The following is a 21,502-nucleotide window of genomic DNA, read 5'->3' as shown; positions in this document are numbered from 1 at the left end:
TCCCATTCACTCACACATCCACCCATTCCATATCTTCAAGGCAGCATCCTCTCAGTGTATGTTTCACGGGGGACAGAAACGGAGTCAAAATGTGTACGAGTTTGTACGTGCAAGTTTTGTTTTGAAAGCAAGTCAACGTTTGGGGTGTCTCATTCCATACTTAACCATGCAGAACATTGAACACATATTAAACACTTAGATTTTTTCCCCCCCAAATGCAGGTCTTTTTTCCCTCTTTTAGTACAGTGTGGTTTAAGCTACACAGAACACGAAAGTACCAATCAACCAGGTCGGACATATTGCTTTAAACCACAAAATTGTTTATACGTCATGCATGCCACATAGATGGTATTATGTTTATACAAAAATAACACCAGTGTCTATTACTGTGCATCATATCAATGACAGAAAGTTATTTTTCGGTCTTTTCTCAATTAGATACAATTGAAAATGTATTAAAAACACAAGAACTGGTTCGGGTAAATATCGTCCTACGTAAAATAAGGGGTTAATGACTTTAAACTGTGATATTCCAGTTTTCAAACCTTTTTTTGTTTGTTTTATTATTTACAACTGCGGAGAAGCTTCCCCAAAGAAATCCCCCAAATCGAAAGAAATAAAAAGCTGTCTAAGAAAGAGAAGCTTTAGAGAAGCAATGCAGTCCATTACAGTTGACAGGTATTGCACAATGCCTTAGCAATTTCATTTTGTCATACATGAGTCATTATTGAGACCTGTGCAATGAGAAGGAACAGATCTTACAGATTGGTCAGAAGCCACGGTGGGCTTATCCATCAGAGAAACCAAACATCGGCTTTATCAGGTCAGTCTAGCCGTTCTTTAGTTCTCCCTCCACCTCAGACATGCAGACCTGTTGGTCTGCTTCTGTTGTACAGTTGTGCCGAGGTACAAATAAACAAGAACAAAACAACAAACAAAAACATTGGGGTGTTTCTAGAGGATGGAGTACATGTTCACCTGTGGGATGGAATGGGAGGGAAACCAGTAAGAGATCACAACAGCACAACCAAGGCCATGGCAATAGAAGAGGGACAATCTTAGTGACGCTTCAAGCTCTTTGTAATTCTCTGTCCACGTTTACATGCAAAAACATTTGCTATTTTGGGAAGATGGAAAACAAGGAAAACACATTCACCTGACAATAATCGTTTAAAACAATCTGTGCAAAAATAAAAAAGGACAAAAAAGCAACGATTGTACAAAGCAAGACTTTGGCAGAACATTCTTAAAGCTATGCTCGGTGATCCCTGACTGGTTGCCCCCTGTTCATTACCAAGAGTTATAAGTTAAGTTCAACATCATCCTATGACAATATTTACACATACCAAATAGAGTAAGTCAGAAGAAAAGAAAGGATTCCAATTGAAAATGTGTCCCCAAAATGAGACTGTCTAATGATCGAACGGACACCACATCGAAGGCATCTAGTTTCTGTTTATGGACAAAAACAGGAAGAGGAAGTGATGTCACTACCAGTTTAACAGCTCTACTCTCTTCCCATAAACAGTGTTCTAAGCCATTAGAATTAAAAGGGTAATGCTGAATTTGGATGAAATTCATGCCCTCTTTGACAAGTCGACTAACGTCACTACACAGGCATCTGAGAGCACCGATCCTCACAAAATAAGTTAAACTCGCAGTCATATTAGTCTGAAAGAACAGAAAAAAATTAACAAATACATTTATATAGAGATTAAAAAATATATATATATATACCCCCAATTAATTTAGCAAATCTTCAATGTTCTGTATACTACCATGTTCGATTTCACTCACTTTCATTGGACCACATTTGATTTAAAGGGATAGTTCGGGATTTTGACAATGAGGCCCTTTATATACTTCCCCAGAGTCAGATGAACTCGTGGATACCATTTTTATGTATCAGTGTGCAGTTTGACGGAAGTTGCTAACTAGTGTTAGCACAATTTATTTAGCATTAGCCCCCGAAACTACCTCTAATTTCCTTCATACTGGACGCAGATACATAAAAAACGGTGTCCACGAGTTCATCGGACTCTGGGGAAGTACTGTAGATAAAAGGGTCTCATTGCCAAAATCCAGGAATATCCCTTTAAGCTATTGAAAGAAATAGCAGAATTTAAGATACTCTCTTTAAGACTGTATATAGTGAAAGGGAAAGGGGCGGTAAGACTAGATTGCTGAAAGAGTATGTCCAATCACATGACCTACAGTGAGTAAACAATTTATTTTAATTTAGTTAGCCCCAGCATCAGACGACCAAGCATGGTTTACAAATGTGGCATAAATATACTGTATATAGAACGGCAAAAACATGTTACACTGTCGATTGATCTTATTCATGGTCTGTACTGTCATCAAAACTCTTCAGCCTATACATATTTATATATTTCCAAAAAAGTACTTAATATAAAAATACAGAAGAAGAATTGTAAAAAAATGAACAAAAAACATTGAGTTTCTATGAAAATCATGCAAGAAAGCTTCCCCATAACTGTGTACTAAGACTCACGAAAGCAAGGGAATGAAGGAGACTAGCCGGTTGGAGTGAAGTGCAGCGCGAGCAGGCTTACTGCATCAGGCTGACTATGTTCTGTAAACATCGTAGTGGTCCATGACTTATATACTGTATCGGCAGTGACACATTATTTTGTCTTGGTTTTTTTGTTTGTTGGTCAGGGGGAATAGAAAGGAAACCTCAATAACGATGGGATACAAAACAACAACGACAACCTAGAAAATATGGCTCTGAGTAAGTAGAAAAGGCGCATCACCAGAGGGTTCTATCGAAGTAAGCAACCTAGATATGAAAATAAAGGTTGAAAATATGGCAGTAGTACATTACTGGTAATCGATAGCACACGTCCTGTCGAGGGCGTCACAATCTCTGTCACAGAGTTGGTGGCCGGAGGCGGAAAAGGGAGTCAGCCCAAGTTAACACTCTCTCTACCATATACAACAATGACCAGGGGAATCATGCACCCCAAAAAAATCTTAGGGGGCACAAAGTACGTGAGGATGGCTAGGGGGGTGGTCCGGAGGGGTGGTAAGCCCACCGACCATAAATTGGAGAATTTAGCATTTTTCAAACATCTGAAGCAGCTTTTTGTCCTGTAATCTAGAGCCATAATCATTATGCTTAATTCTATGTAAAAAAATGTATATTTTTCTGAATATTTAAGCATACCAAATGAGCTGTCTGTATCCTTCTGACTGGTGGTTCTTAAAAAAACAAACAAACAAAAAATACGTCTCTGCATCTCTGGTACAATATTGAAAGGAATGTGAGTCTTATTCAGTACATTTAGTTATTGCTTGCTTTTCTGAAGTCTTACCAACCTTGCCAGCGGGCATGCCAGCTAAGAGGACGACAAGCTAGCTACTCTAACTGTATTGATAGCCTGAAATGGTTTCTTGGTAGCTAGTTATATAAAATTGCTAAGTGTCTAGTAGTATTAGAGAGAGAAAAAAAAGGCCCGCAAAAAAGATATTTTAAACATGACAAATCTGAGGGAGCACGTGCCCCTGTGCCCCCTACGGGCATGACACCTCTGACGACAACATACACTACTGAATACAGGAGCTCTCATACACATCTCTGGTTGAGTCTATTTTTCTTCTTCTTCTTGTTAAGAGTATTCCTCTTATTGTTACACCATTATCTGTGGTTGGTTGACATGTGGGGATGTGCTGTGTCCCTATCCTAGCAGCCCGGAGGAGGGAGGGTGGGAGGGAGCGGTGCCGGGTGAGGAGGGAGGGGGAGATATTGGATTTATATCTGGGCCGCTCACGGTTGGCTCTCCCAGAGGCATGATGGGAGAGATCGATAGTCCCCCGTGTCACTCTGCAGCCAACACAGTGATGCTCGATAACAACATACAACACACTCACACCGGAGCTAACAGGAACAAGCCCAACGCCCCTTCGTCGACAGTGTAAAAACGAGGACTAGATTTGTCTTGCTAAGGTACAGAGAATAAATTTGTGTGGACTTTTTCATTTTTTGTGTGGATTTTTTGTTGTTGTGACAGACTGGAGCAAAAACAATGACCCATTTCTGTCCACAGGAATACGTACGCCCTAACCCCACCCCAAATAATGTTTCACATAACCCATCTCTAAACTCCCATTCCACTCAACACAGATGAAACACGGATAATATACGTCATGCATACGAGCGATGGGGGTGAAATATCATTCACTTCACTCTGACGTTCTTAATCGTACTCCATTATTGGCAGTTTCATGAGCTGCCAACTTACTCTCAAGGGGCTGGGGAAAACCAGAACCCTGATTGGATGAGATAAGGATGAGGTCATCGGATGAGGGAGATACCTCCACATCGTCTTGCCATGACCCTGCTCCACAGAGAGGGGGTGCCCTCTGGCTCTAGCCTGCTGCGAGCTTTACTTTGAAAATGTTGTTTTAAGAGAATTCACTTTTCTGTTAAAATATCATAGCATTCTTTACACTGTCCTTCAACAAAAACAGGATAAATCATAATGGAGTCACATGTCAAATGGACCCAGAAGAACCAAATTAAAGTGAGAGATGTTTAGATGATTGAACCTATATCGTTGAAACGCTGTAGACATGGTTTCCTGCATTGAACTGAGTAACCCATTAGTACATCCTGCTTCAAAACAGATCAAATGCATACATGCTGTACAATTAAAACACAGATTGACAAATAGAGAAGAGAAACTTAGTAGCTGAAAGCTGTTAATCACATGGGCCATGTACATCTGATCATCCAATCAGCTTGGAGCTTTGAGCCTATAAAGCATATATACAGTTAACTGCCAAAATAAAGGAAACACCAAAAGTGTCTTAAATAGGGCGTTGGGCCACCACGAGCTGCCACAACAGCTTACATTGCGACTTGGCATAGATTCTGACAAGTGTCTTGAACTCTATTGGAGGGATGTGACAGCATTCCTCCACGAGAAATTCCATAATTTGGTGTTTCGTTGATGGTGGTGGAAAATGCTGTCTCAGGCGCAGCTCAAGAATCTCCCATAAGCGTTCAGTTGGGTTGAGATCGAGGGACTGAGACACGTACACACACTTTAAACCCCCTATGCTCCTTTGAGGCCTCTTCTTCTAACCATGGAAGCCAAAATAATGGGCAACTGGGTATTTGTATACATGACGGGATGTTAATGGCTTAATTAGCTCAGGAACCACATCTGTGTGGAAGCACCTGCTTTCAATATACTTTGTATCCCTCACTTAAGCGTCTTCTTTATTTTGGCAGTTACATGTATGTACATACAATATTAATGTACACATGGGTATATTCTTAAAGTTCTGTGCCAGTTAGTGTATGCAGAGTATAAGCTAGTACAGAAGGATAAACATGTTGCGTTTCAGTTCTAGGCTACTCTGAGGTTAAAAAAAAAAAAAAAAAAAACTGATATAAAACCCCAAAGATGGACAGAAGGACAGGCTACGGCCTTCGACGGAGCAGATTGGTGGACCCCAAATGGTCCTTCCCACCCATGAGTTAGGGGCACAATGTGATTGGATGCTCTGCATGTCACTCTTCTGCACAGACTTAAAGGGCACACGCGACACAGTCAGTGCAAGCCGATGAGAATGGCAAGGTGGGGGTGGCCAGGTGAGAGGTGGGTGTAGGGTTCAGGAAGTGGAGGGAAGAGGTGAAGAGGGGGAGGCGCTGGGACCGGGACCCCTTGCCCACTCTGGGTGCACCCTCTGTGGGATGAGTCTAAGGATCTGAGGGGCGCACCGCTGGTCCTCCTCATGGTGGAGGAGAGGAACTGCAGGGGGGGAGCCAGCTGGCCGACGGGTGGATGGATAGATCAGAGCGGAGGAGAAGAGAGGAGGTGATCAGCAGGTGGTCTCGTGGCTGACGTCTAGAGCTTTCCCCCCCCCAGTCGAGGAGCTGGGGATGGGCTGGATCTCCATATCCACCTCATCGCTGCTGGAGTCCTCTCTCTCAGGGATCTGCGCCTCCTCCTCAGACAGGGGGACAAACTCAGGGTGGGCCATGAAGTTATGGATGGAGTTTCTGGATTCTGGGTTCTCTAGCCCCGGGTAAAGGGAGCTACGGAACGCATTGACCACCTTAATCTTTTAGAGAGACCGAAGAGAGAGAGAGAGAGAGAGGGGGGGGGGAGAGACAGAGAGACAGGGGAGATAAAGAGGGGAAAGATGGATAGAAAGAGAGATAAATAAAAAGGACAGTTAGTATGAGGGTCCTGGCTCGGTCTTCCTCTGTTGATGGCGATGAGAGGAGTCAGGCAGACAGGCAGGGGTTTATGGGTAATCTGCTGGGGGGGGCAAAAGGTGGTCAGTGAGAGGTGGGATGTGAAGGATTCTGGGATGTCATGGTTGCTCTTTGCAGTCTCGATCATTCACCGATCATTAAATCAAACAGCAAGCATAAAGGAAGACAAACAACCCCCAAATCATACACACAAAAACCTCCAGTCCACTACAATACAGTACATAAGAGCGAAGTGGGAAATAGAGAAGGAGCACCGCAAAACAAATAGAGCACAAAAACACAGAGTAATACTGAAATACCAACGAGGTGGGAACAGTTGATGATGACGGTGGACGGATATTTAGCAAGCATCAGGAGCACAACCACACAGCTACTTAATTCTACAACACCCCCCCAAACACCCTGACACATACAGTGCTATCTGAGGCTACAAGCTGCAGTCTCTTATCACTGTGACGCTAGGATGCATACCAACACACCAGCCTTCACACAGCTACAGAACAGCACAGCTAGCTGGCAGCATCTCAATGTTCTTCAATGAATAAAGGGATGGATGGAGGGAGTTGTCTGTTGGGCTCCCTGGTTGACGACCAACGACGAGTGGGATATTTGGTGTGATAGGTGGGAGTGTGGTGAGGGAAAGTGCAGGAAGAGCTAGATGATGAGAAGACGTTGGTAGAGGGCATGAAAGGTTGACGCTGCAATGGGGGAAAAAACATGCACTTCATACACACGCACAGTACACACTCAGCCTTTCACACACAAACACACACGCACAGTACACACTCAGCCTTTCACACACAAACACACACGCACAGTACACACTCAGCCTTTCACACACAAACACACACGCACAGTACACACTCAGCCTTTCACACACAAACACACACGCACAGTACACACTCAGCCTTTCACACACAAACACACACGCACAGTACACACTCAGCCTTTCACACACAAACACACACGCACAGTACACGCTCAGCCTTTCACACACAAACAGTACACACTCAGCCTTTCACACACAAACACACAGTACACACTCAGCCTTTCACACACAAACACACATGCACAGTACACGCTCAGCCTTTCACACACAAACACACAGTACACACTCAGCCTTTCACACACAAACACACAGTACACACTCAGCCTTTCACACAAACACACATGCACAGTACACACTAAGCCTTTCACACACAAACAGTACACACTCAGCTTTTCACACAGAAACACGTATAGTACACACTCAGCCTTTCACACACAAACAGTACACACTCAGCTTTTCACACAGAAACACGTATAGTACACACTCAGCCTTTCACACACAAACACACACACACAGTACACACTCAGCTTTTCACACAGAAACACGTATAGTACACACTCAGCCTTTCACACACAAACACGCACGCACAGTACACACTCAGCCTTTCACACACAAACACACACACACAGTACACACTCAGCTTTTCACACAGAAACACGTATAGTACACACTCAGCCTTTCACACACAAACACACACACACAGTACACACTCAGCTTTTCACACAGAAACACGTATAGTACACACTCAGCCTTTCACACACAAACACGCACGCACAGTACACACTCAGCCTTTCACACACAAACACACATGCACAGTACACACTCAGCCTTTCACACAGAAACACGTATAGTACACACTCAACCTGTGGTGTGGTGCAGATTATAGTCTAATGAGCTCTACTTTGGTGGACTGTATGTGGACCTCATCTCTACAATCAGCATCCAACCTCTGTGATGATTCTTGATATTTAAATTCTTATTTCAGGCAGACTTCTCTGGCTATGCGTGTATGTGTTTGTTTAAGAGAGCATTGTGATGTCGAACAAAATATATTTCCATTTTCATGGCTCCATTTCCGTGCCAGGAAGAAAATAGTCACACACACACACACACACACACACACACACACACACACACACACACACACACACACACACACACACACACACACACACACACACACACACACACACACACACACACACACACACACACACACACACACACACACACACACACACACACACGTACGGACATGGTAAAACAAAGATGAAAACTACTGGTCTGTTATTGTTACCCTGTAGTCAGAAAGGAGAGCGTCTTGGGAGAAGAGAGGGAGACCGAGGAGTAGAAAGAGACATACGAGTGGGAGAGGATGGAAACATACGCAGAGCGAGAGAAGCAAGAGATGAAGGAGGGCAACATGGGGAATTGTATCAGAGAAAACAGAGTGAAAGACAAATAAGAAAAATAGCAAAAGGTTTGGGAATCAAGGCCTACAGCAATTGGATCAGAAAGCGAAAGGAGAAAAGGTCATGGGTGAAAAAAAGAAGTGATCATGTTAAACGACCACCATCCAGCAGCTCTAAATGTGTGCATAAATTGGGGATGGGGTCAGGGGTGAAAGGTAGAAGGTGACCGCTTGCCTCAATACCGCATGAGCCTTTAAAGCTGATACAAATTCCTATGAGTTACGGGAAGAAAAAAAAAACAGCTACTTCAATTCCACTTTGTATTCTCAGTCTTACATGACCTATTTAATATATTTAGATATTTTCCACACTGTACTCTTCAGTCCTAACCATCCTTTCTTCCTTTTAATCATATTCACACGTTTTCCAGAGACTTTAGTTCAATTTGCAAATCCGTTACCTGCACCACCTCTTCCTTTACTCCAGAACCTCAGTGTGTGACAAGTGTCTCTGCAACCTTGCAGTCCTCTAATATGGGTTTGTGTGTGTGCGCGTCTACATTTGTGTGTAGTTCTCTAGGTTTCTAAGTCCTCTCATATCCGTCTGATCTCTGTGTGACTCTCGTGTGAACGTGTTGGAGGTTGCGAAGATACACCAGTGTACCACAGGCATCCATCACCCTTTTTACATAACAAAATGTGGTAGAAATATATGGCTATCTTTCTTCCCCATAAATCCCTTTTAGTGAGAAAAAAGCAGAGTGAGATGCAGAGGCTGTCATGGAGGAAGAAGTCAGCTCTGAGGTTGCCAGCCAAGTCTTTAATTTTTCTTTTTTATAAAACACACACTGAGTCATAAGTCCTCCCTGAATAGCGGAATGACAGGGAGAGGGAGGAGAGAGAGAGGGAAGAGAAGAAGACGAAGACAGAAAGACGACAAGGCGAGAGAGAAGGAGAAAGAGAGATTGAGGGCAAGGCAGAAAGAAAGATGCATGTGAAGTAGAAAAACGAGAGGGCCTCATCCATACATATGAGTTAGGGGGCAACTGGAGAAGAGAGACAGGGCGCGAGAGAGAACGAGAGAAAGGGGGAAGGCGAGAGAAGGGAGTAGCTGCAGCATCTGTCAGCCATCTCCCTGCAGCCCTCTGAGGGTGTGAGGGTGTGTGTGCGCACGAGCGAGTGTGTGTGTTCGTGCGAGAGTGTGTGTGTGTGTGCGCGTGTGTCTCTCTCAGTACTCTGTTGCTGGGCAGACGACATGTGTGTGTCTTGGAGGGGTGGGGGGGAGTGCTGTGTCGTGGTGTGAGGAATGACGTCCCCCTTTTCTTCCCTCTCACCTCTCCATCCCTCCCTCTAGCAAAGGGCAAGGTCATCCCCCATCCCTCTGATCCGTACAGAGGAAGCTGCCTATCATATCTCACATGACTTGGCTCATCTCTCTTACTAAAACAGTACAACACCATCACCGGAACGAATGGACTCTCTATACACTAACCACGCAGATGACTGCATGACTTCTGACACAGAATCAATCACTCACACACTCATTCAGTCATACACAGACTTTCTCCTTCTCCACACATGTATCCTCAGGGCTGGACATGGAGATGGCTGAGCTATCAGTGACCGACTGTGACCGTGACCAACTGTGACCATAGCCCTTTAAGGTGCCCCGTGTGTCTTTAGTAACAGTTGGAGAGAAGGTAGAAGATACATGCTTTCTGATATGTTGCCACTGGAAGTAGAAACAGGAATCTGAAAAATACTAAACAAGACAGAGACAGAGACACAGACAGAGACACAGACAGAGACACAGACAGAGACACAGACAGAGAGACACAGACAGAGACACAGACAGAGAGACACAGACAGACACACAGACAGACAGACAGACAGACAGACAGACAGACAGACAGACAGACAGACAGACAGACAGACAGACAGACAGACAGACAGGACAGACAGGACAGACAGGACAGACAGACAGACAGACAGACAGACAGACAGACAGACAGACAGACAGACAGACAGACAGACAGACAGACAGACACAGACAGACAGACAGACAGACAGACAGACAGACAGACAGACAGACAGACAGACACAGACAGACAGACAGACAGACAGACAGACAGACAGACAGACAGACAGACAGACAGACAGACAGACAGACAGACAGACAGACAGACAGACAGACAGACAGACAGACAGACAGACAGACAGACAGACAGACAGACAGACAGACAGACAGACAGACAGACAGACAGACAGACAGACAGACAGACAGACAGACAGACAGACAGACAGACAGACAGACAGACAGACAGACAGACAGACAGACAGACAGACAGACAGACAGACAGACAGACAGACAGACAGACAGACAGACAGACAGACAGACAGACAGACAGACAGACAGACAGACAGACAGACAGACAGACAGACAGACAGACAGACAGACAGACAGACAGACAGACAGACAGACAGACAGACAGACAGACAGACAGACAGACAGACAGACAGACAGACAGACAGACAGACAGACAGACAGACACAGAGAGAGAAGTGCTGAGGCAGCTCAGTAAATGGAGTGATGCACGGTTATTAGACAATGCAATTAACCCTTCGCTATTAACCCCCGTGAGACCTCCTGGGCCCTGCCTCAGATAACGGCCTCTCAGATTAGGGCCTGCCTGCGGGATTTAACCTTTTCAGATTATACCCTGTGTGAGATTAGCCAGTCCAATTATCTCTCTACCGAGGCCGCTGTATTGCCGGACAGCCAGGGAAATAAAATGGACGTCAGGATTCCAGATGATAGGATTTTCAGAGTTAGGACTGAGACAGATTTGGCTCTTTGTAATTCCTGACAATTATTTTAGGTTGATCTCGTCTCACGGCGAGGTCTCACCTGGGTTAATACATGCAGATCATATTAGGAGTTTGGAGAAGTCCAACCCCCAGGATGCACTGGGAAAGCCATAGGAAAGCCAGAGTGAACCGAGGAGAGAGTGAAACCGAGGAGAGAGTAAATAAAACAACGAGAGAGAAAGGGAACAAAGCAGACATAGAACAAGAGAAAGATAGAGAGACAATCATAGAGAGGAAGTAGTCAGCAGGCATCGGCAGGCTGTGGATGGGGTAATGACGGCATGTCAGCAATTAAATCAAGAAATCAAACAGTCAGTCATGCAGCATTCTGACTGGAGGAGAGGGAGGAGGAGGCGGCAGAGAAAAGATAGCTTGTTGTTAAGGGGTCGCCATCGCAACCGCTCACTCACTGCCTGCAGTGGAGGGGGAAGCAGCGGCGGCGGCTGCAGGAAGGGGCGTGGCCCCGGCAGAGTTGGCAGACAGGGAGGAAGAGGAAAGCCCTACGTGGGTGGGGCTAGAGACAGTTTTGGCGTCGTTGTGCTGGCTGACCACAGAGGGCTGGCGTCTCAATGCCCCCGGGACCGGAGCCTGACCCGTCTGGAACGTATAGACCACGTCCATCTGCAAACAACAGCCCACAGCATAGTCACAAGAAACAGAGACGTAGGGAGAGAAAGAAAGAGAGAAGGGGGCAAGGAGAGAGGGAGAGATAGAAAGAAGGGAGAGAGGAAAAGAGGAAGTGAAAAGAGGAAGGGAAAGATATCAGAAAGAAACATTGTATGGGCAGAGCAGACAGTGGTTATTGCACAAATTTAGAAAATCCCTAAATCGTTAGTTGGACAGAACAGGGGATTGGAGAGATTGAGGAAGAGGGGAATGAATGGAGAGGGAGAGGACTGGAAGGCCTGCCACTGAATGAAAGGGATAATATTTTGTGACAGAGGAAAAAGGCTGAGGGCACTGGTAGGAGCGAGGGAGGGAAACAAACGAAGACGTCAGAGAGTGTTCCTACAGGCCACTGATAAAGTTTGGTGCAAAGTCGTCCTCCTCTTGCCAATTATGTCCTGGTTGTATTTGACTAACCAGCCGTGCTGACACACATACATCCTAACCACACAGCCCACCAGGATTAGACAGAGGGAAGGGAGGGGAGTCAGAGGGGCAGATAAGGACCTAATTACCTCACTGCCTCTCTCCATCACCCCCCCCACACACACACCTTTCTCCCTTCTATCCTCCCTCCTCAGGAGAAAGAGAGAGAGGAGTGCTCGACTGAATCTCTTCCTTTATCAGTGTGATGGAGGGAGAAAGGGAGGATGGAGAGAGGACGGGAAGAGGGTGATAAATAGGGAAATTAAACTGAGGAAGTGGAACGTCGGAATGGGAATTAGAATCCGTCTCGAACGACACAGAAACCAACTTGGAAGAAACTAATAAGAACGGTCAATTATGGCGTTGTGTCCCAGTAAATGAGGAACATTTGTCAACAGTAAAATATGTTATTCAGTTCTAAATCTACACACATACGAATAAATACCTTAAAACACAATATAAAAGACAAAACATCTATTTCTTTATTATTCTGGTCAACCGTATTGAGACTCTTTCCATCGTAAAAAAAAGACAGTTAATGGACAATAGCAGAGGGAGAGAGGGCTAAAGGACGAGAAGAGAGAAAGATTCAGAAACAAATGTGAGACGAAGAGTTGCATACTTCAGATGAAGAAGAGGGTAGAAGGTTAGTCAGTTACAGGGTGCACAAACAGTATAGGCTTCTGGAGTGTGTGTGTGTGTGTGTGTGTGTGTGTGAGAGAGAGAGACAGAAAGTAAAAAGAGAGAAAGTGAGCGAGAGAGAAACAGACACTAGAGAGACGGGACTGGAGTCTTCCACAGCCCTGTAGATAATGAAATAGTTCAACGTTAAAGCAACCCACATCCCTCCATCCGCACCCCCAACGGCAGACCGAGAAAGGCTGAACTCTTTTTGACCCACTGTACGAGAGGGACGTATACGTTTACATCCAAACAACACAACAAGCTAATCATCCTTCGCCCACTCTACAGGGGTTTTTGCTGCAGGTATGTTGTTTCAGCGTTGTTTCAGCGCTAGCGAAGGCTAATGAGGCCCATAGGGACACAGAAATAGCCTCCGGACATGCTAGCGCTACGACTGCCTATAGCTCACTCCTGTAGGAGGGGAGAGCAGCACTGCCGAACCAAAGCTCGGCTTCTGGAAACGTCTCCATAGGCCTACTTTATTGTAGCGTTCACGGCCTAGGAATCCCACTCACGGGGCCGAAGAAAAGACCCAACTTGGCCGATGCACCGATGCATTGTCGGGAAGAACGGGACAATTGGCCCAGAACAGCGCAGCATGGCTGGCCCTTAAACACGTAAAGCTTACATTACTAATATGCATGTAAATCTCTCCTGGCTCAAAGTAGAGGAGAGATCGACTTCATCACTCTTTGCGTTGACTTGTCGAATGCACCGAGCTGTCCGTTTAAACTACTAGCACAGTTTGGACACCCATGCACACCCCAGAAGACATGCCACCAGAGAGGTCTCTTCACAATCCCCAAATCCATAAGAGTATATGGGGGGTTCACAGTACTACATAGAGCCATGACTACATGGAACTCTATTCCAAATGAATTAACTCATGCTAGCAGTAAAATGAGAAAGGGAAGAGATAAAAATACACCTTATGGAACAGCGGGGGACTGTGAAGAGACACACACGTTGCATTTTGTATTGTAGATATGTGACAGTAGAGTGGTGGCCTGAGGGCACACACTTAGTCTGTTGTGAAATGTATTGTAACATTTGTAATTATATAGAACTGCCTTAATTTGGCTGGACCCCAGGAAGAGTAGCTGTGAAATCTGGTGGGCATGGGAGTGGTGCCATCTCTACTGCACTGTGCGCGTGTGTGTGTGTGTGTGTGTGTGTGTGTGTGTGTATGGAGACAATGGACCTCTGCTTCCTCTCCACCTCCAATAGTCTTGCCACTCGGATTTCTTTGAGCAGTGGTGGCGCATGCAACAAATGTCCCGCAATTCGACATATTCTGCCATGGAACCAAGAGACAATTCTGCAGTTTGAAAGCTAGTTTCTTGCAATTCTGCACATTTTACCATTGCCTTTTTTGCTATCCATGTGCCTCAAATATGAAAGGGCCCCATTCCATGACATTTTGGGGAATTTCAGATTCACCCTGACTGTGTAGGTTTTATTCTGGAGGTTGTTAGTTCTCAAAGATGATCTAATAAATATATAGGTCCATTATCTTTTCTACATACTTTATATCTGGTTGTAGTCATTTACATTTACACCGAAACTGTTTTACCATCACAAAATGTATTAAATGCAACACACACACACACGTCAAAAGTTTGGACTTTTCTATGTATGTGACCACCCCGGGGGTGTGTATGAGTCTCCTTCCGATACACCCACAGAGGAAACCCAGTGGAGTCCCCTGGCAGTTAAAGGGTGCGTGTGTGTGTCCCACTACATAAGGCGATTGGAGACCTGGTGAAAAGCTCTATTTGAATACAGTCTCTAAATATAAGCTAGCCAATGGTGTGTGTGTGCGCAACAGGCAGTAAGTGTGTTTCTGCTCCTCATCTCCCATCACAGTAAGTCTCTTCAACCCCAAGGCTGTGTACACTGAGACAGTTGGAGAAAGAAAGCGAGAGAGGGAGGGAGGGAGCGAGAGAGGGAGCGAGAGAGCGAAAGCGAGCGAGACGATCCTTTGTAGCAGCAACAGCAGTATTAGTATGATCCTGAGAGTCATCCATTATAACTCTCCATCAGGTTATATAGAGATATGTCTAGTTGTGTTGGTGGGTAGTGACTATCGCTAAAGGCAGGCCTCCAGTGTGTCTGAGTCGGGTTTCCACTCCCCCACCTGGGGGCCCAGAGCTACTGACACCTTACATCCCAGGACCCATATTTACAAAGCGTCTCAGAGGAGTGCTGACGTAGGATCAGCTCCCCTCTATCCATATAATCGTATTCATTGTGATCGAAAAGGCATAGCTGATCTGAGATCAGCTACTACCCTGCAACACTTGATACATACAGCCACTGGTATCTGATCTCCTCTTGATATTATCCATCTGGATCCTGACTCCCAACCCACCATTTTAGGGATCACCTAGTTAGACAGCTATCCAGCTAAGGGGTCACAAGTTAGACAGTAGAGACAGAGGTGGCATAGTGACAGGAAATCAAAGCCCAGACATCAGACTCTGTCACAGTCCCATTGTCTCCCTCAGACGACAACACACACCTGCCTTTCTTCACAGGAGGCAGCAGCAAAATACATCCCAGAGAAAAACCCTTACTTAAATGCTTAACTTTCAGAGAGACTTAGAACTAGCCTGGGTACCAGTCTGTTTAGCTAGCATTCCACTCCTTGTACTCTGTGTCATTGCAAAATCTTTGGCACATGACACAGATTACAAGGAGGGGATTGCTAGCTCAACAGACTGGTGCCCAGGCTAATTTAGAATGACGGAATTTTTTAAAAGTCGGCTGAAACAACCACACAATATCAGCACAACAGTTATCAAAATGGTCACGGTGACGAAATATGTTGTCTTATTCTTCCCCTTGGAGAACAGACAGCAGGTTAAAGCTCCTCACAACAGGGAGGACAAGGGGGAAGTATATCCCTCCTCTCATCACAATGCAGTGCTTCTGTAGCTCTTCTCATCTCTTCTCGGTCTTTACCTGTGAACACTGGCGAGGGGAGAGATGGGAGAAAGGGGAGGGAGAGGAATATCCAACCCTGTCAACCCCTTATAGATGGTCCTCTCCTCTCTTCTCCTCCTCCTATACCTGCGGAACCCCTGGAGGGGACTGGAAGGAAAAGAGGGAGATCGAGAGGGGGGCTGCTAAAGCGAGAGCAGGTGATGGTAGTTGAGGACCCCCTGGTGCGTACCTGAGTCTGGATGCGGTTGAGTCCCCTGAACCAGAGGACCTGTCCCCTACGGAGCTCCATCTCAGCATGGTCGATCTCGTCATCCCCCTCGTTCATTTCGTTTTCGGGAACATCCTCCTTATGGGTGCCGTGGCCAGCCTCCTTCAGGAACTTCAGGCGGTGGGTGGGGATGGCTGTGATCAGCTGGAGGAGAGAGGACGCGAGAATGTTTGAATAAACAGTTTCTCTCACTCAGCACAGTAGGAGTAGTTAAACACCCTGTAATGACGCTGTGTGATTGTACTGGGGAACGGTCGAGATCATCTGGGAAGAAAGAGCGCAGTGCACATGAGAACAGTCAATTTGGTGCATTAACATTCAGAGCCACATACAGTGCCTTCAGAAAGCATTCACACTCCTCGACTTTTTCAGGAGAATAAAAGTGTGCTTAACAAGTACCATAATACGCTGCATGGACTCACTCTGTGTGCAATAACAGCGTTTAACATGATTTTGAAATGACTTCACCATTTCTGTACCCCGCACATACAATTATCTGTAAGGTCCCTTAGTCGCGCAGTGAATTTCAAGCACAAATTCAACCACGAAAACCTGGGAGGTTTTCCTATGGTTCGCAGAGAAGGGCATCTAGTAATTTTACACTTTGGATGGTGTATCAATACACCCAGTCACAACAAAGACACAGGTACCCTTCCTAATTCAGTTGCCAGTGAGGATGGAAACCACTCAAGGATTTCACCAGGAGACAAATGGTTATTTTAAAACAGTTACAGAGTTTAATGGCTGAGATAACAGAGGATGGCTCAACAACCTTGTAGTTACTCCACAATACTACCATAAATGACAGAGTGAAAAGAAGGAAGCCTGTACAGAATACAAAATATTCCAAAAACATGCATCCTGTTTGCAATAAGGCAGTAAATTAAAACTGAAAAAAATGTGGCAAAGAATTGCACTTTATGTCCTGAATGCAAAGTGTAATATTTGGGCCAAATCCAACAATACACCACTGAGTAATTTTTTCATGAATGGTGACGGCTGCATCATGTTATGGGTAAAAGCTTGTAATTGGCAAGGACTAGGGAGTTTTTGAGGATAAAAAGAAACGGAATGGCGCTAAGCACAGGCAAAATCCCAGAGGAAAACGTGGTCCAGTTTGCTTTACAACAGACACTGGGAAACAAATTCACCTTTCAGCAGGACAATAACCTAAAACACAAGGTCAAATATACACTGGAGTTGCTTACCAAGATGACATTGAATGTTCCCGAGTGGCCTAGTTACAGTTCTGTCTAAAATCGGCTTGAAGATCTATGGCAAGACTTGAAAATGGCTGTCTAGCAATGATCAACCAATAATAAAGAATAAATGGGCAAATATTGTACAATCCAGGTGTGCAAAGCTGTTCAACTTACCCAGAAAAACTCACAGCTGAAATCGCTGCCAAAGGTGATTCTAACAATCAAGAGATTGAATACTTATCTAATCAAGATTAGTTTTATATTCCATTTATTTTACCAAATATTTATATTTTTCTTCCACTTTGACAGAGTATTTTGGGTAGATCGTTGAACAAAAATGACAAATCAATTTTATTCCCACTTTGTAACACAAACAAATGTGGAAAAGGTCAAGGGGTGTGAATACTTTCTGAAGGCACTGTATATACACTCTCCTATGTATTCATTTGGACAGTGAGGCTAAAACCCTTAATGTCTCTATAGTCAACGATTTTAGAATTGAGATCAAAGGTACGGTGTTACGTTCCCCATTTCACCTTTTATTTGAGAGCATGCTGAATCGTTTAAAAACAAATGCACTTTAATCGAGTCCACCCCTTTTGAAAGTACATTTAGTCAAAAGTGTGCATTGGGGTCAACATGGTCCATGCCCCAACGATTTGAGGAGGGGAGTCACCTTTATTGTAAATAATAATATATGTTTCTGAACACTTCTACATGAATGAATAATGATGTGTGAGAACGTTTCAGATGCACACAGATCATGCCTCCAAAACCTGTCACATAGGGCTGTCACACTGGCAGTCATGAGTCAAGACCGCAGTAAAAATTCAATTTGCCGTTGAGTCACGGTAATCTCCTCTTATGCACATGGTAGTAGTACACACCAACTCGCTAACAATCGTCAGGTCACTATTGACACTACTCTATTGTCCCTCAAACCATATTGACATCAATGCAAAAGCAATCGAAAATCACATCAAAAACACGTATCAAAACTGTATGCATTATAATAATAAAAAAACTCGCCTCACTGTGATTGATCAATTTGAAGAAAGACATTTTTACAACAGGTTGAAACTGAGTAGAAAACATGGTCATTGTGAACGTTGTTTCAAAGCCTAACACAACGACCTGGACAGCGCTTTCTAAAGCGATAATGAATTAAAAACACCATATGCATGTTAGAGTTTAAGCATAGGCCTATATACGAGCCCAGGTCGAAAGAAAATCAGAATTAAAAGAATGATTGTGATATTATACATTACATAGCCTACACATATTAAGCAAGGCAAAAAAAACTGTTTTAACATCTTTGGTTTATAACTGGTAGCCTAAATTAAACAAATTCAGCGTGAGTGGCAGCGTAGGCCTTTGACCTATCAGCAAAGACCAGATTCAATCGAGAATAGACTGATGAGTGAAAATATGATCACTTGGAGAACAGCATGTACAGCCTGAGGCAAGGAACAGAGTGCAAGCTTTCTTTTGCAACTTTCTCATATCAAATCAAACTTTTTGTCACCTGCACCAAATACAACATGTATAGCCCTTACTGTGGAATGCTTACTTACAAGCTCTTAGCCAACAGTGCAGTTAAAAAAAAAAAAGAGTTAAGAAAATATTTTCCCAATAAACTAAAGTAAAAAAAGAATAAAAAGTAACAAAATAATGAGGCTATATACAGGGGGTATCAGTACCGAGTCAATGTGAGGGGGTACAGGTTAGTCGAGGTAATTTGCAGCTGTTAAGGAGTCTTTTGATCCTAGAATTGTCTCTCTGGTTCCGCTTGCCGTGTTGTAGAAAAAAACAGTCTGACTTGGGTGACTGGAGTCTTTGACAATTGTTTGGCCTTTCTTCTGACACCGCCTAGTGTATAAGTCCTGGATGGCAGGAAGCTTGGCCTCAGTGATGTACTGGGCCGTACACACTACCCTCTGCAGAGCAGTTACCATACCAGGCGGTGATGCAACCCGTCAGGATGCTGTAGCTCAGTTGGTAGAGCATGGCGCTTGTAACGCCAGGGTAGTGGGTTCGATCCCCGGGACCACCCATACGTAGAATGTATGCACACATGACTGTAAGTCGCTTTGGATAAAAGCGTCTGCTAAATGGCATATATAAAGGATGCTCTCAATGGTGCAGCTGTAGAACTTTGAGGATCTGGGGACCCATGCCAAATCTTTTCAGTCTCCTGAGAAGGAAAAGGTGTAGTGCCGTCTTCACGACTGTCTTAGTGTGTTTGGACCATGAAAGTTCATTGGTGACTCTCGACCAACTCCACTACAACCCGTCAATGTTAATGGGGGCCTGTTCGGTCCACCTTTTCCTGTAGTCCACGATCAGATCCTTTGTCTTGCTCACATTGAAGGAGAGGTTGTTGTCCTGGCACCACACTGTCAGGTCTCAGACCTCCTCCCTATAGGCTGTCTCATCGTTGTCGGTGATCAGGCATACCACTGTTGTGTTGTCAGCAAACTTAATGATGGCGTTGGAGTTGTGTTTGGCCACGCAGTCGTGGGTGAACAGGGAGTACAGGAGGGGACTAAGCACACACCCCTGAGGGGCCCCAGTGCTGAGGAGCAGCATAGCAGACGTGTTGCTGCCTCCCCTTACCACCTGGGGGTGGCCCGTCAGGAAGTCCAGGATCCAGTTTCCACATTCACTTTTAACAAGGCACACCTTTTCATTGAAGATCATTCCAGGTGAAGCTGGTTGAGAGATTGCCAAGAGTGTGCAAAGCTGTCATCAAGGCAAAGGCTGGCTACTTTGAAAAATCTCAACTATAAAATATATTTTGATCACTAACACTTTTTTGGTTACTTCATGATTCCATATGTGTTATTTCATAGTTTTAATGTCTTCACTATTATTCTACAATGTAGAAAATAAAAAAAATAAAGAAACCCTTGAATGAGTAGGTGTGTCCAAACTTTTGACTGGTACTCTATATGCAGGAACACATTCAATTGGAGAACCATCTAATGAGTGAACATGCAAAACATTCTTACGCGAGTTTTAAAACAACATACATTCTATTCCCCCCCCCCCCCAATAAGTACAAGTTTTAAAATCAGTAAAGGATTCCTGCATAGCTATAAAATCTGAATGCAGTTGACACAGCCAGATCAACAGTCAAGGAAATAGCATACATAATAGTATCACCTGCATATAGATTAAGTTGACCATTTTTACCAGATTGACCAACAGTGTTTATATAAATAGAAACAGGTCCTACAATTGACCCCTGTGGTACACCTTTATGTAGCAAGAAATTCAGACTCAACCCCAATCAATCACGATGGCCTGAGTTCTGTCACAAAGATAATCATAAAACAATGAACAGGCATCAGAACTCAGGCCTATCTAGGACAACTTAGTCAATAAAATAGCATGATCAACAGTATCAAAAGCTTTTGACAGGTCCACAAACAAAGCAGCACTTTTAATTTTATTGTCTAAAGCATTGACAAGTTCATTAACAACTAGAGATGTTGCTACAATAGTGCTATGGCCAGGCCTAAACCCAGATTGGTTTACATTAAAAATACATTTCTCAGATAAAAAAAAAGTTGTATATTTACCAAGATTAGAGAATCTTAGCTGGACAAGAAAGTCTTGAAATGGGGCGATAATTATTAAGATCACTACTAATCACCTCTCTTATGGAGTGGCAGCTCAAAAGCTGATTTCCATACTTGGAAAATTTCCTGATAACAATATAAAATAAAAAATGAGGGTTATTGAGCCAACATTGATGGGCGCTGCACACTCAAGCCGACCAGGATCCAATTGGTCGCCCCCTGTGGATTTATTGTTGTCTGTTGCTAGCAAAGCATCCAGGACTTATTTTTTAAATAGCTTAAAAGAAAAGCTTTCACTATCATTTCTCTGATAATTCAGCAAATTTCTCCTATCAGCATCCAACCCAATATCATTTTGAATAGAC

General features: G+C 44.2%; 1 protein-coding gene across 10 annotated transcripts in view; it reads right to left on the bottom strand.

Annotated features, from left to right (window-relative positions):
- Positions 1–297: 297 nt before the first annotated feature.
- The window catches only part of LOC118388829 (plasma membrane calcium-transporting ATPase 1-like), a 146,915-nt gene continuing 125,710 nt past the window's right edge, over positions 298–21,502 (bottom strand). For 7 of the 10 annotated variants that reach the window (XM_052527160.1, XM_052527156.1, XM_052527164.1 and 4 more), the window contains 2 exons: positions 16,313–16,495; positions 298–6,096 (listed from right to left, as the gene is read on the bottom strand). In XM_052527160.1, coding sequence (XP_052383120.1) covers positions 5,854–6,096; positions 16,313–16,495 — 426 coding nt within the window. In that variant the 3' untranslated portion in view covers positions 298–5,853. Of the gene's footprint in view, positions 6,097–11,771; positions 11,983–16,312; positions 16,496–21,502 lie in introns of all 10 variants that reach the window. The other 3 variants (XM_052527163.1, XM_052527165.1, XM_052527166.1) reach the window with 2 other exon arrangements.

The sequence above is a fragment of the Oncorhynchus keta genome, chromosome 10, assembly GCF_023373465.1.
Source record: "Oncorhynchus keta strain PuntledgeMale-10-30-2019 chromosome 10, Oket_V2, whole genome shotgun sequence".
In the NCBI taxonomy this organism is placed as follows: Eukaryota; Metazoa; Chordata; class Actinopteri; order Salmoniformes; family Salmonidae; genus Oncorhynchus; species Oncorhynchus keta.
Note: the sequence above shows the minus strand (reverse complement) of the source record. Positions and strands in the feature narration are given on the sequence as shown.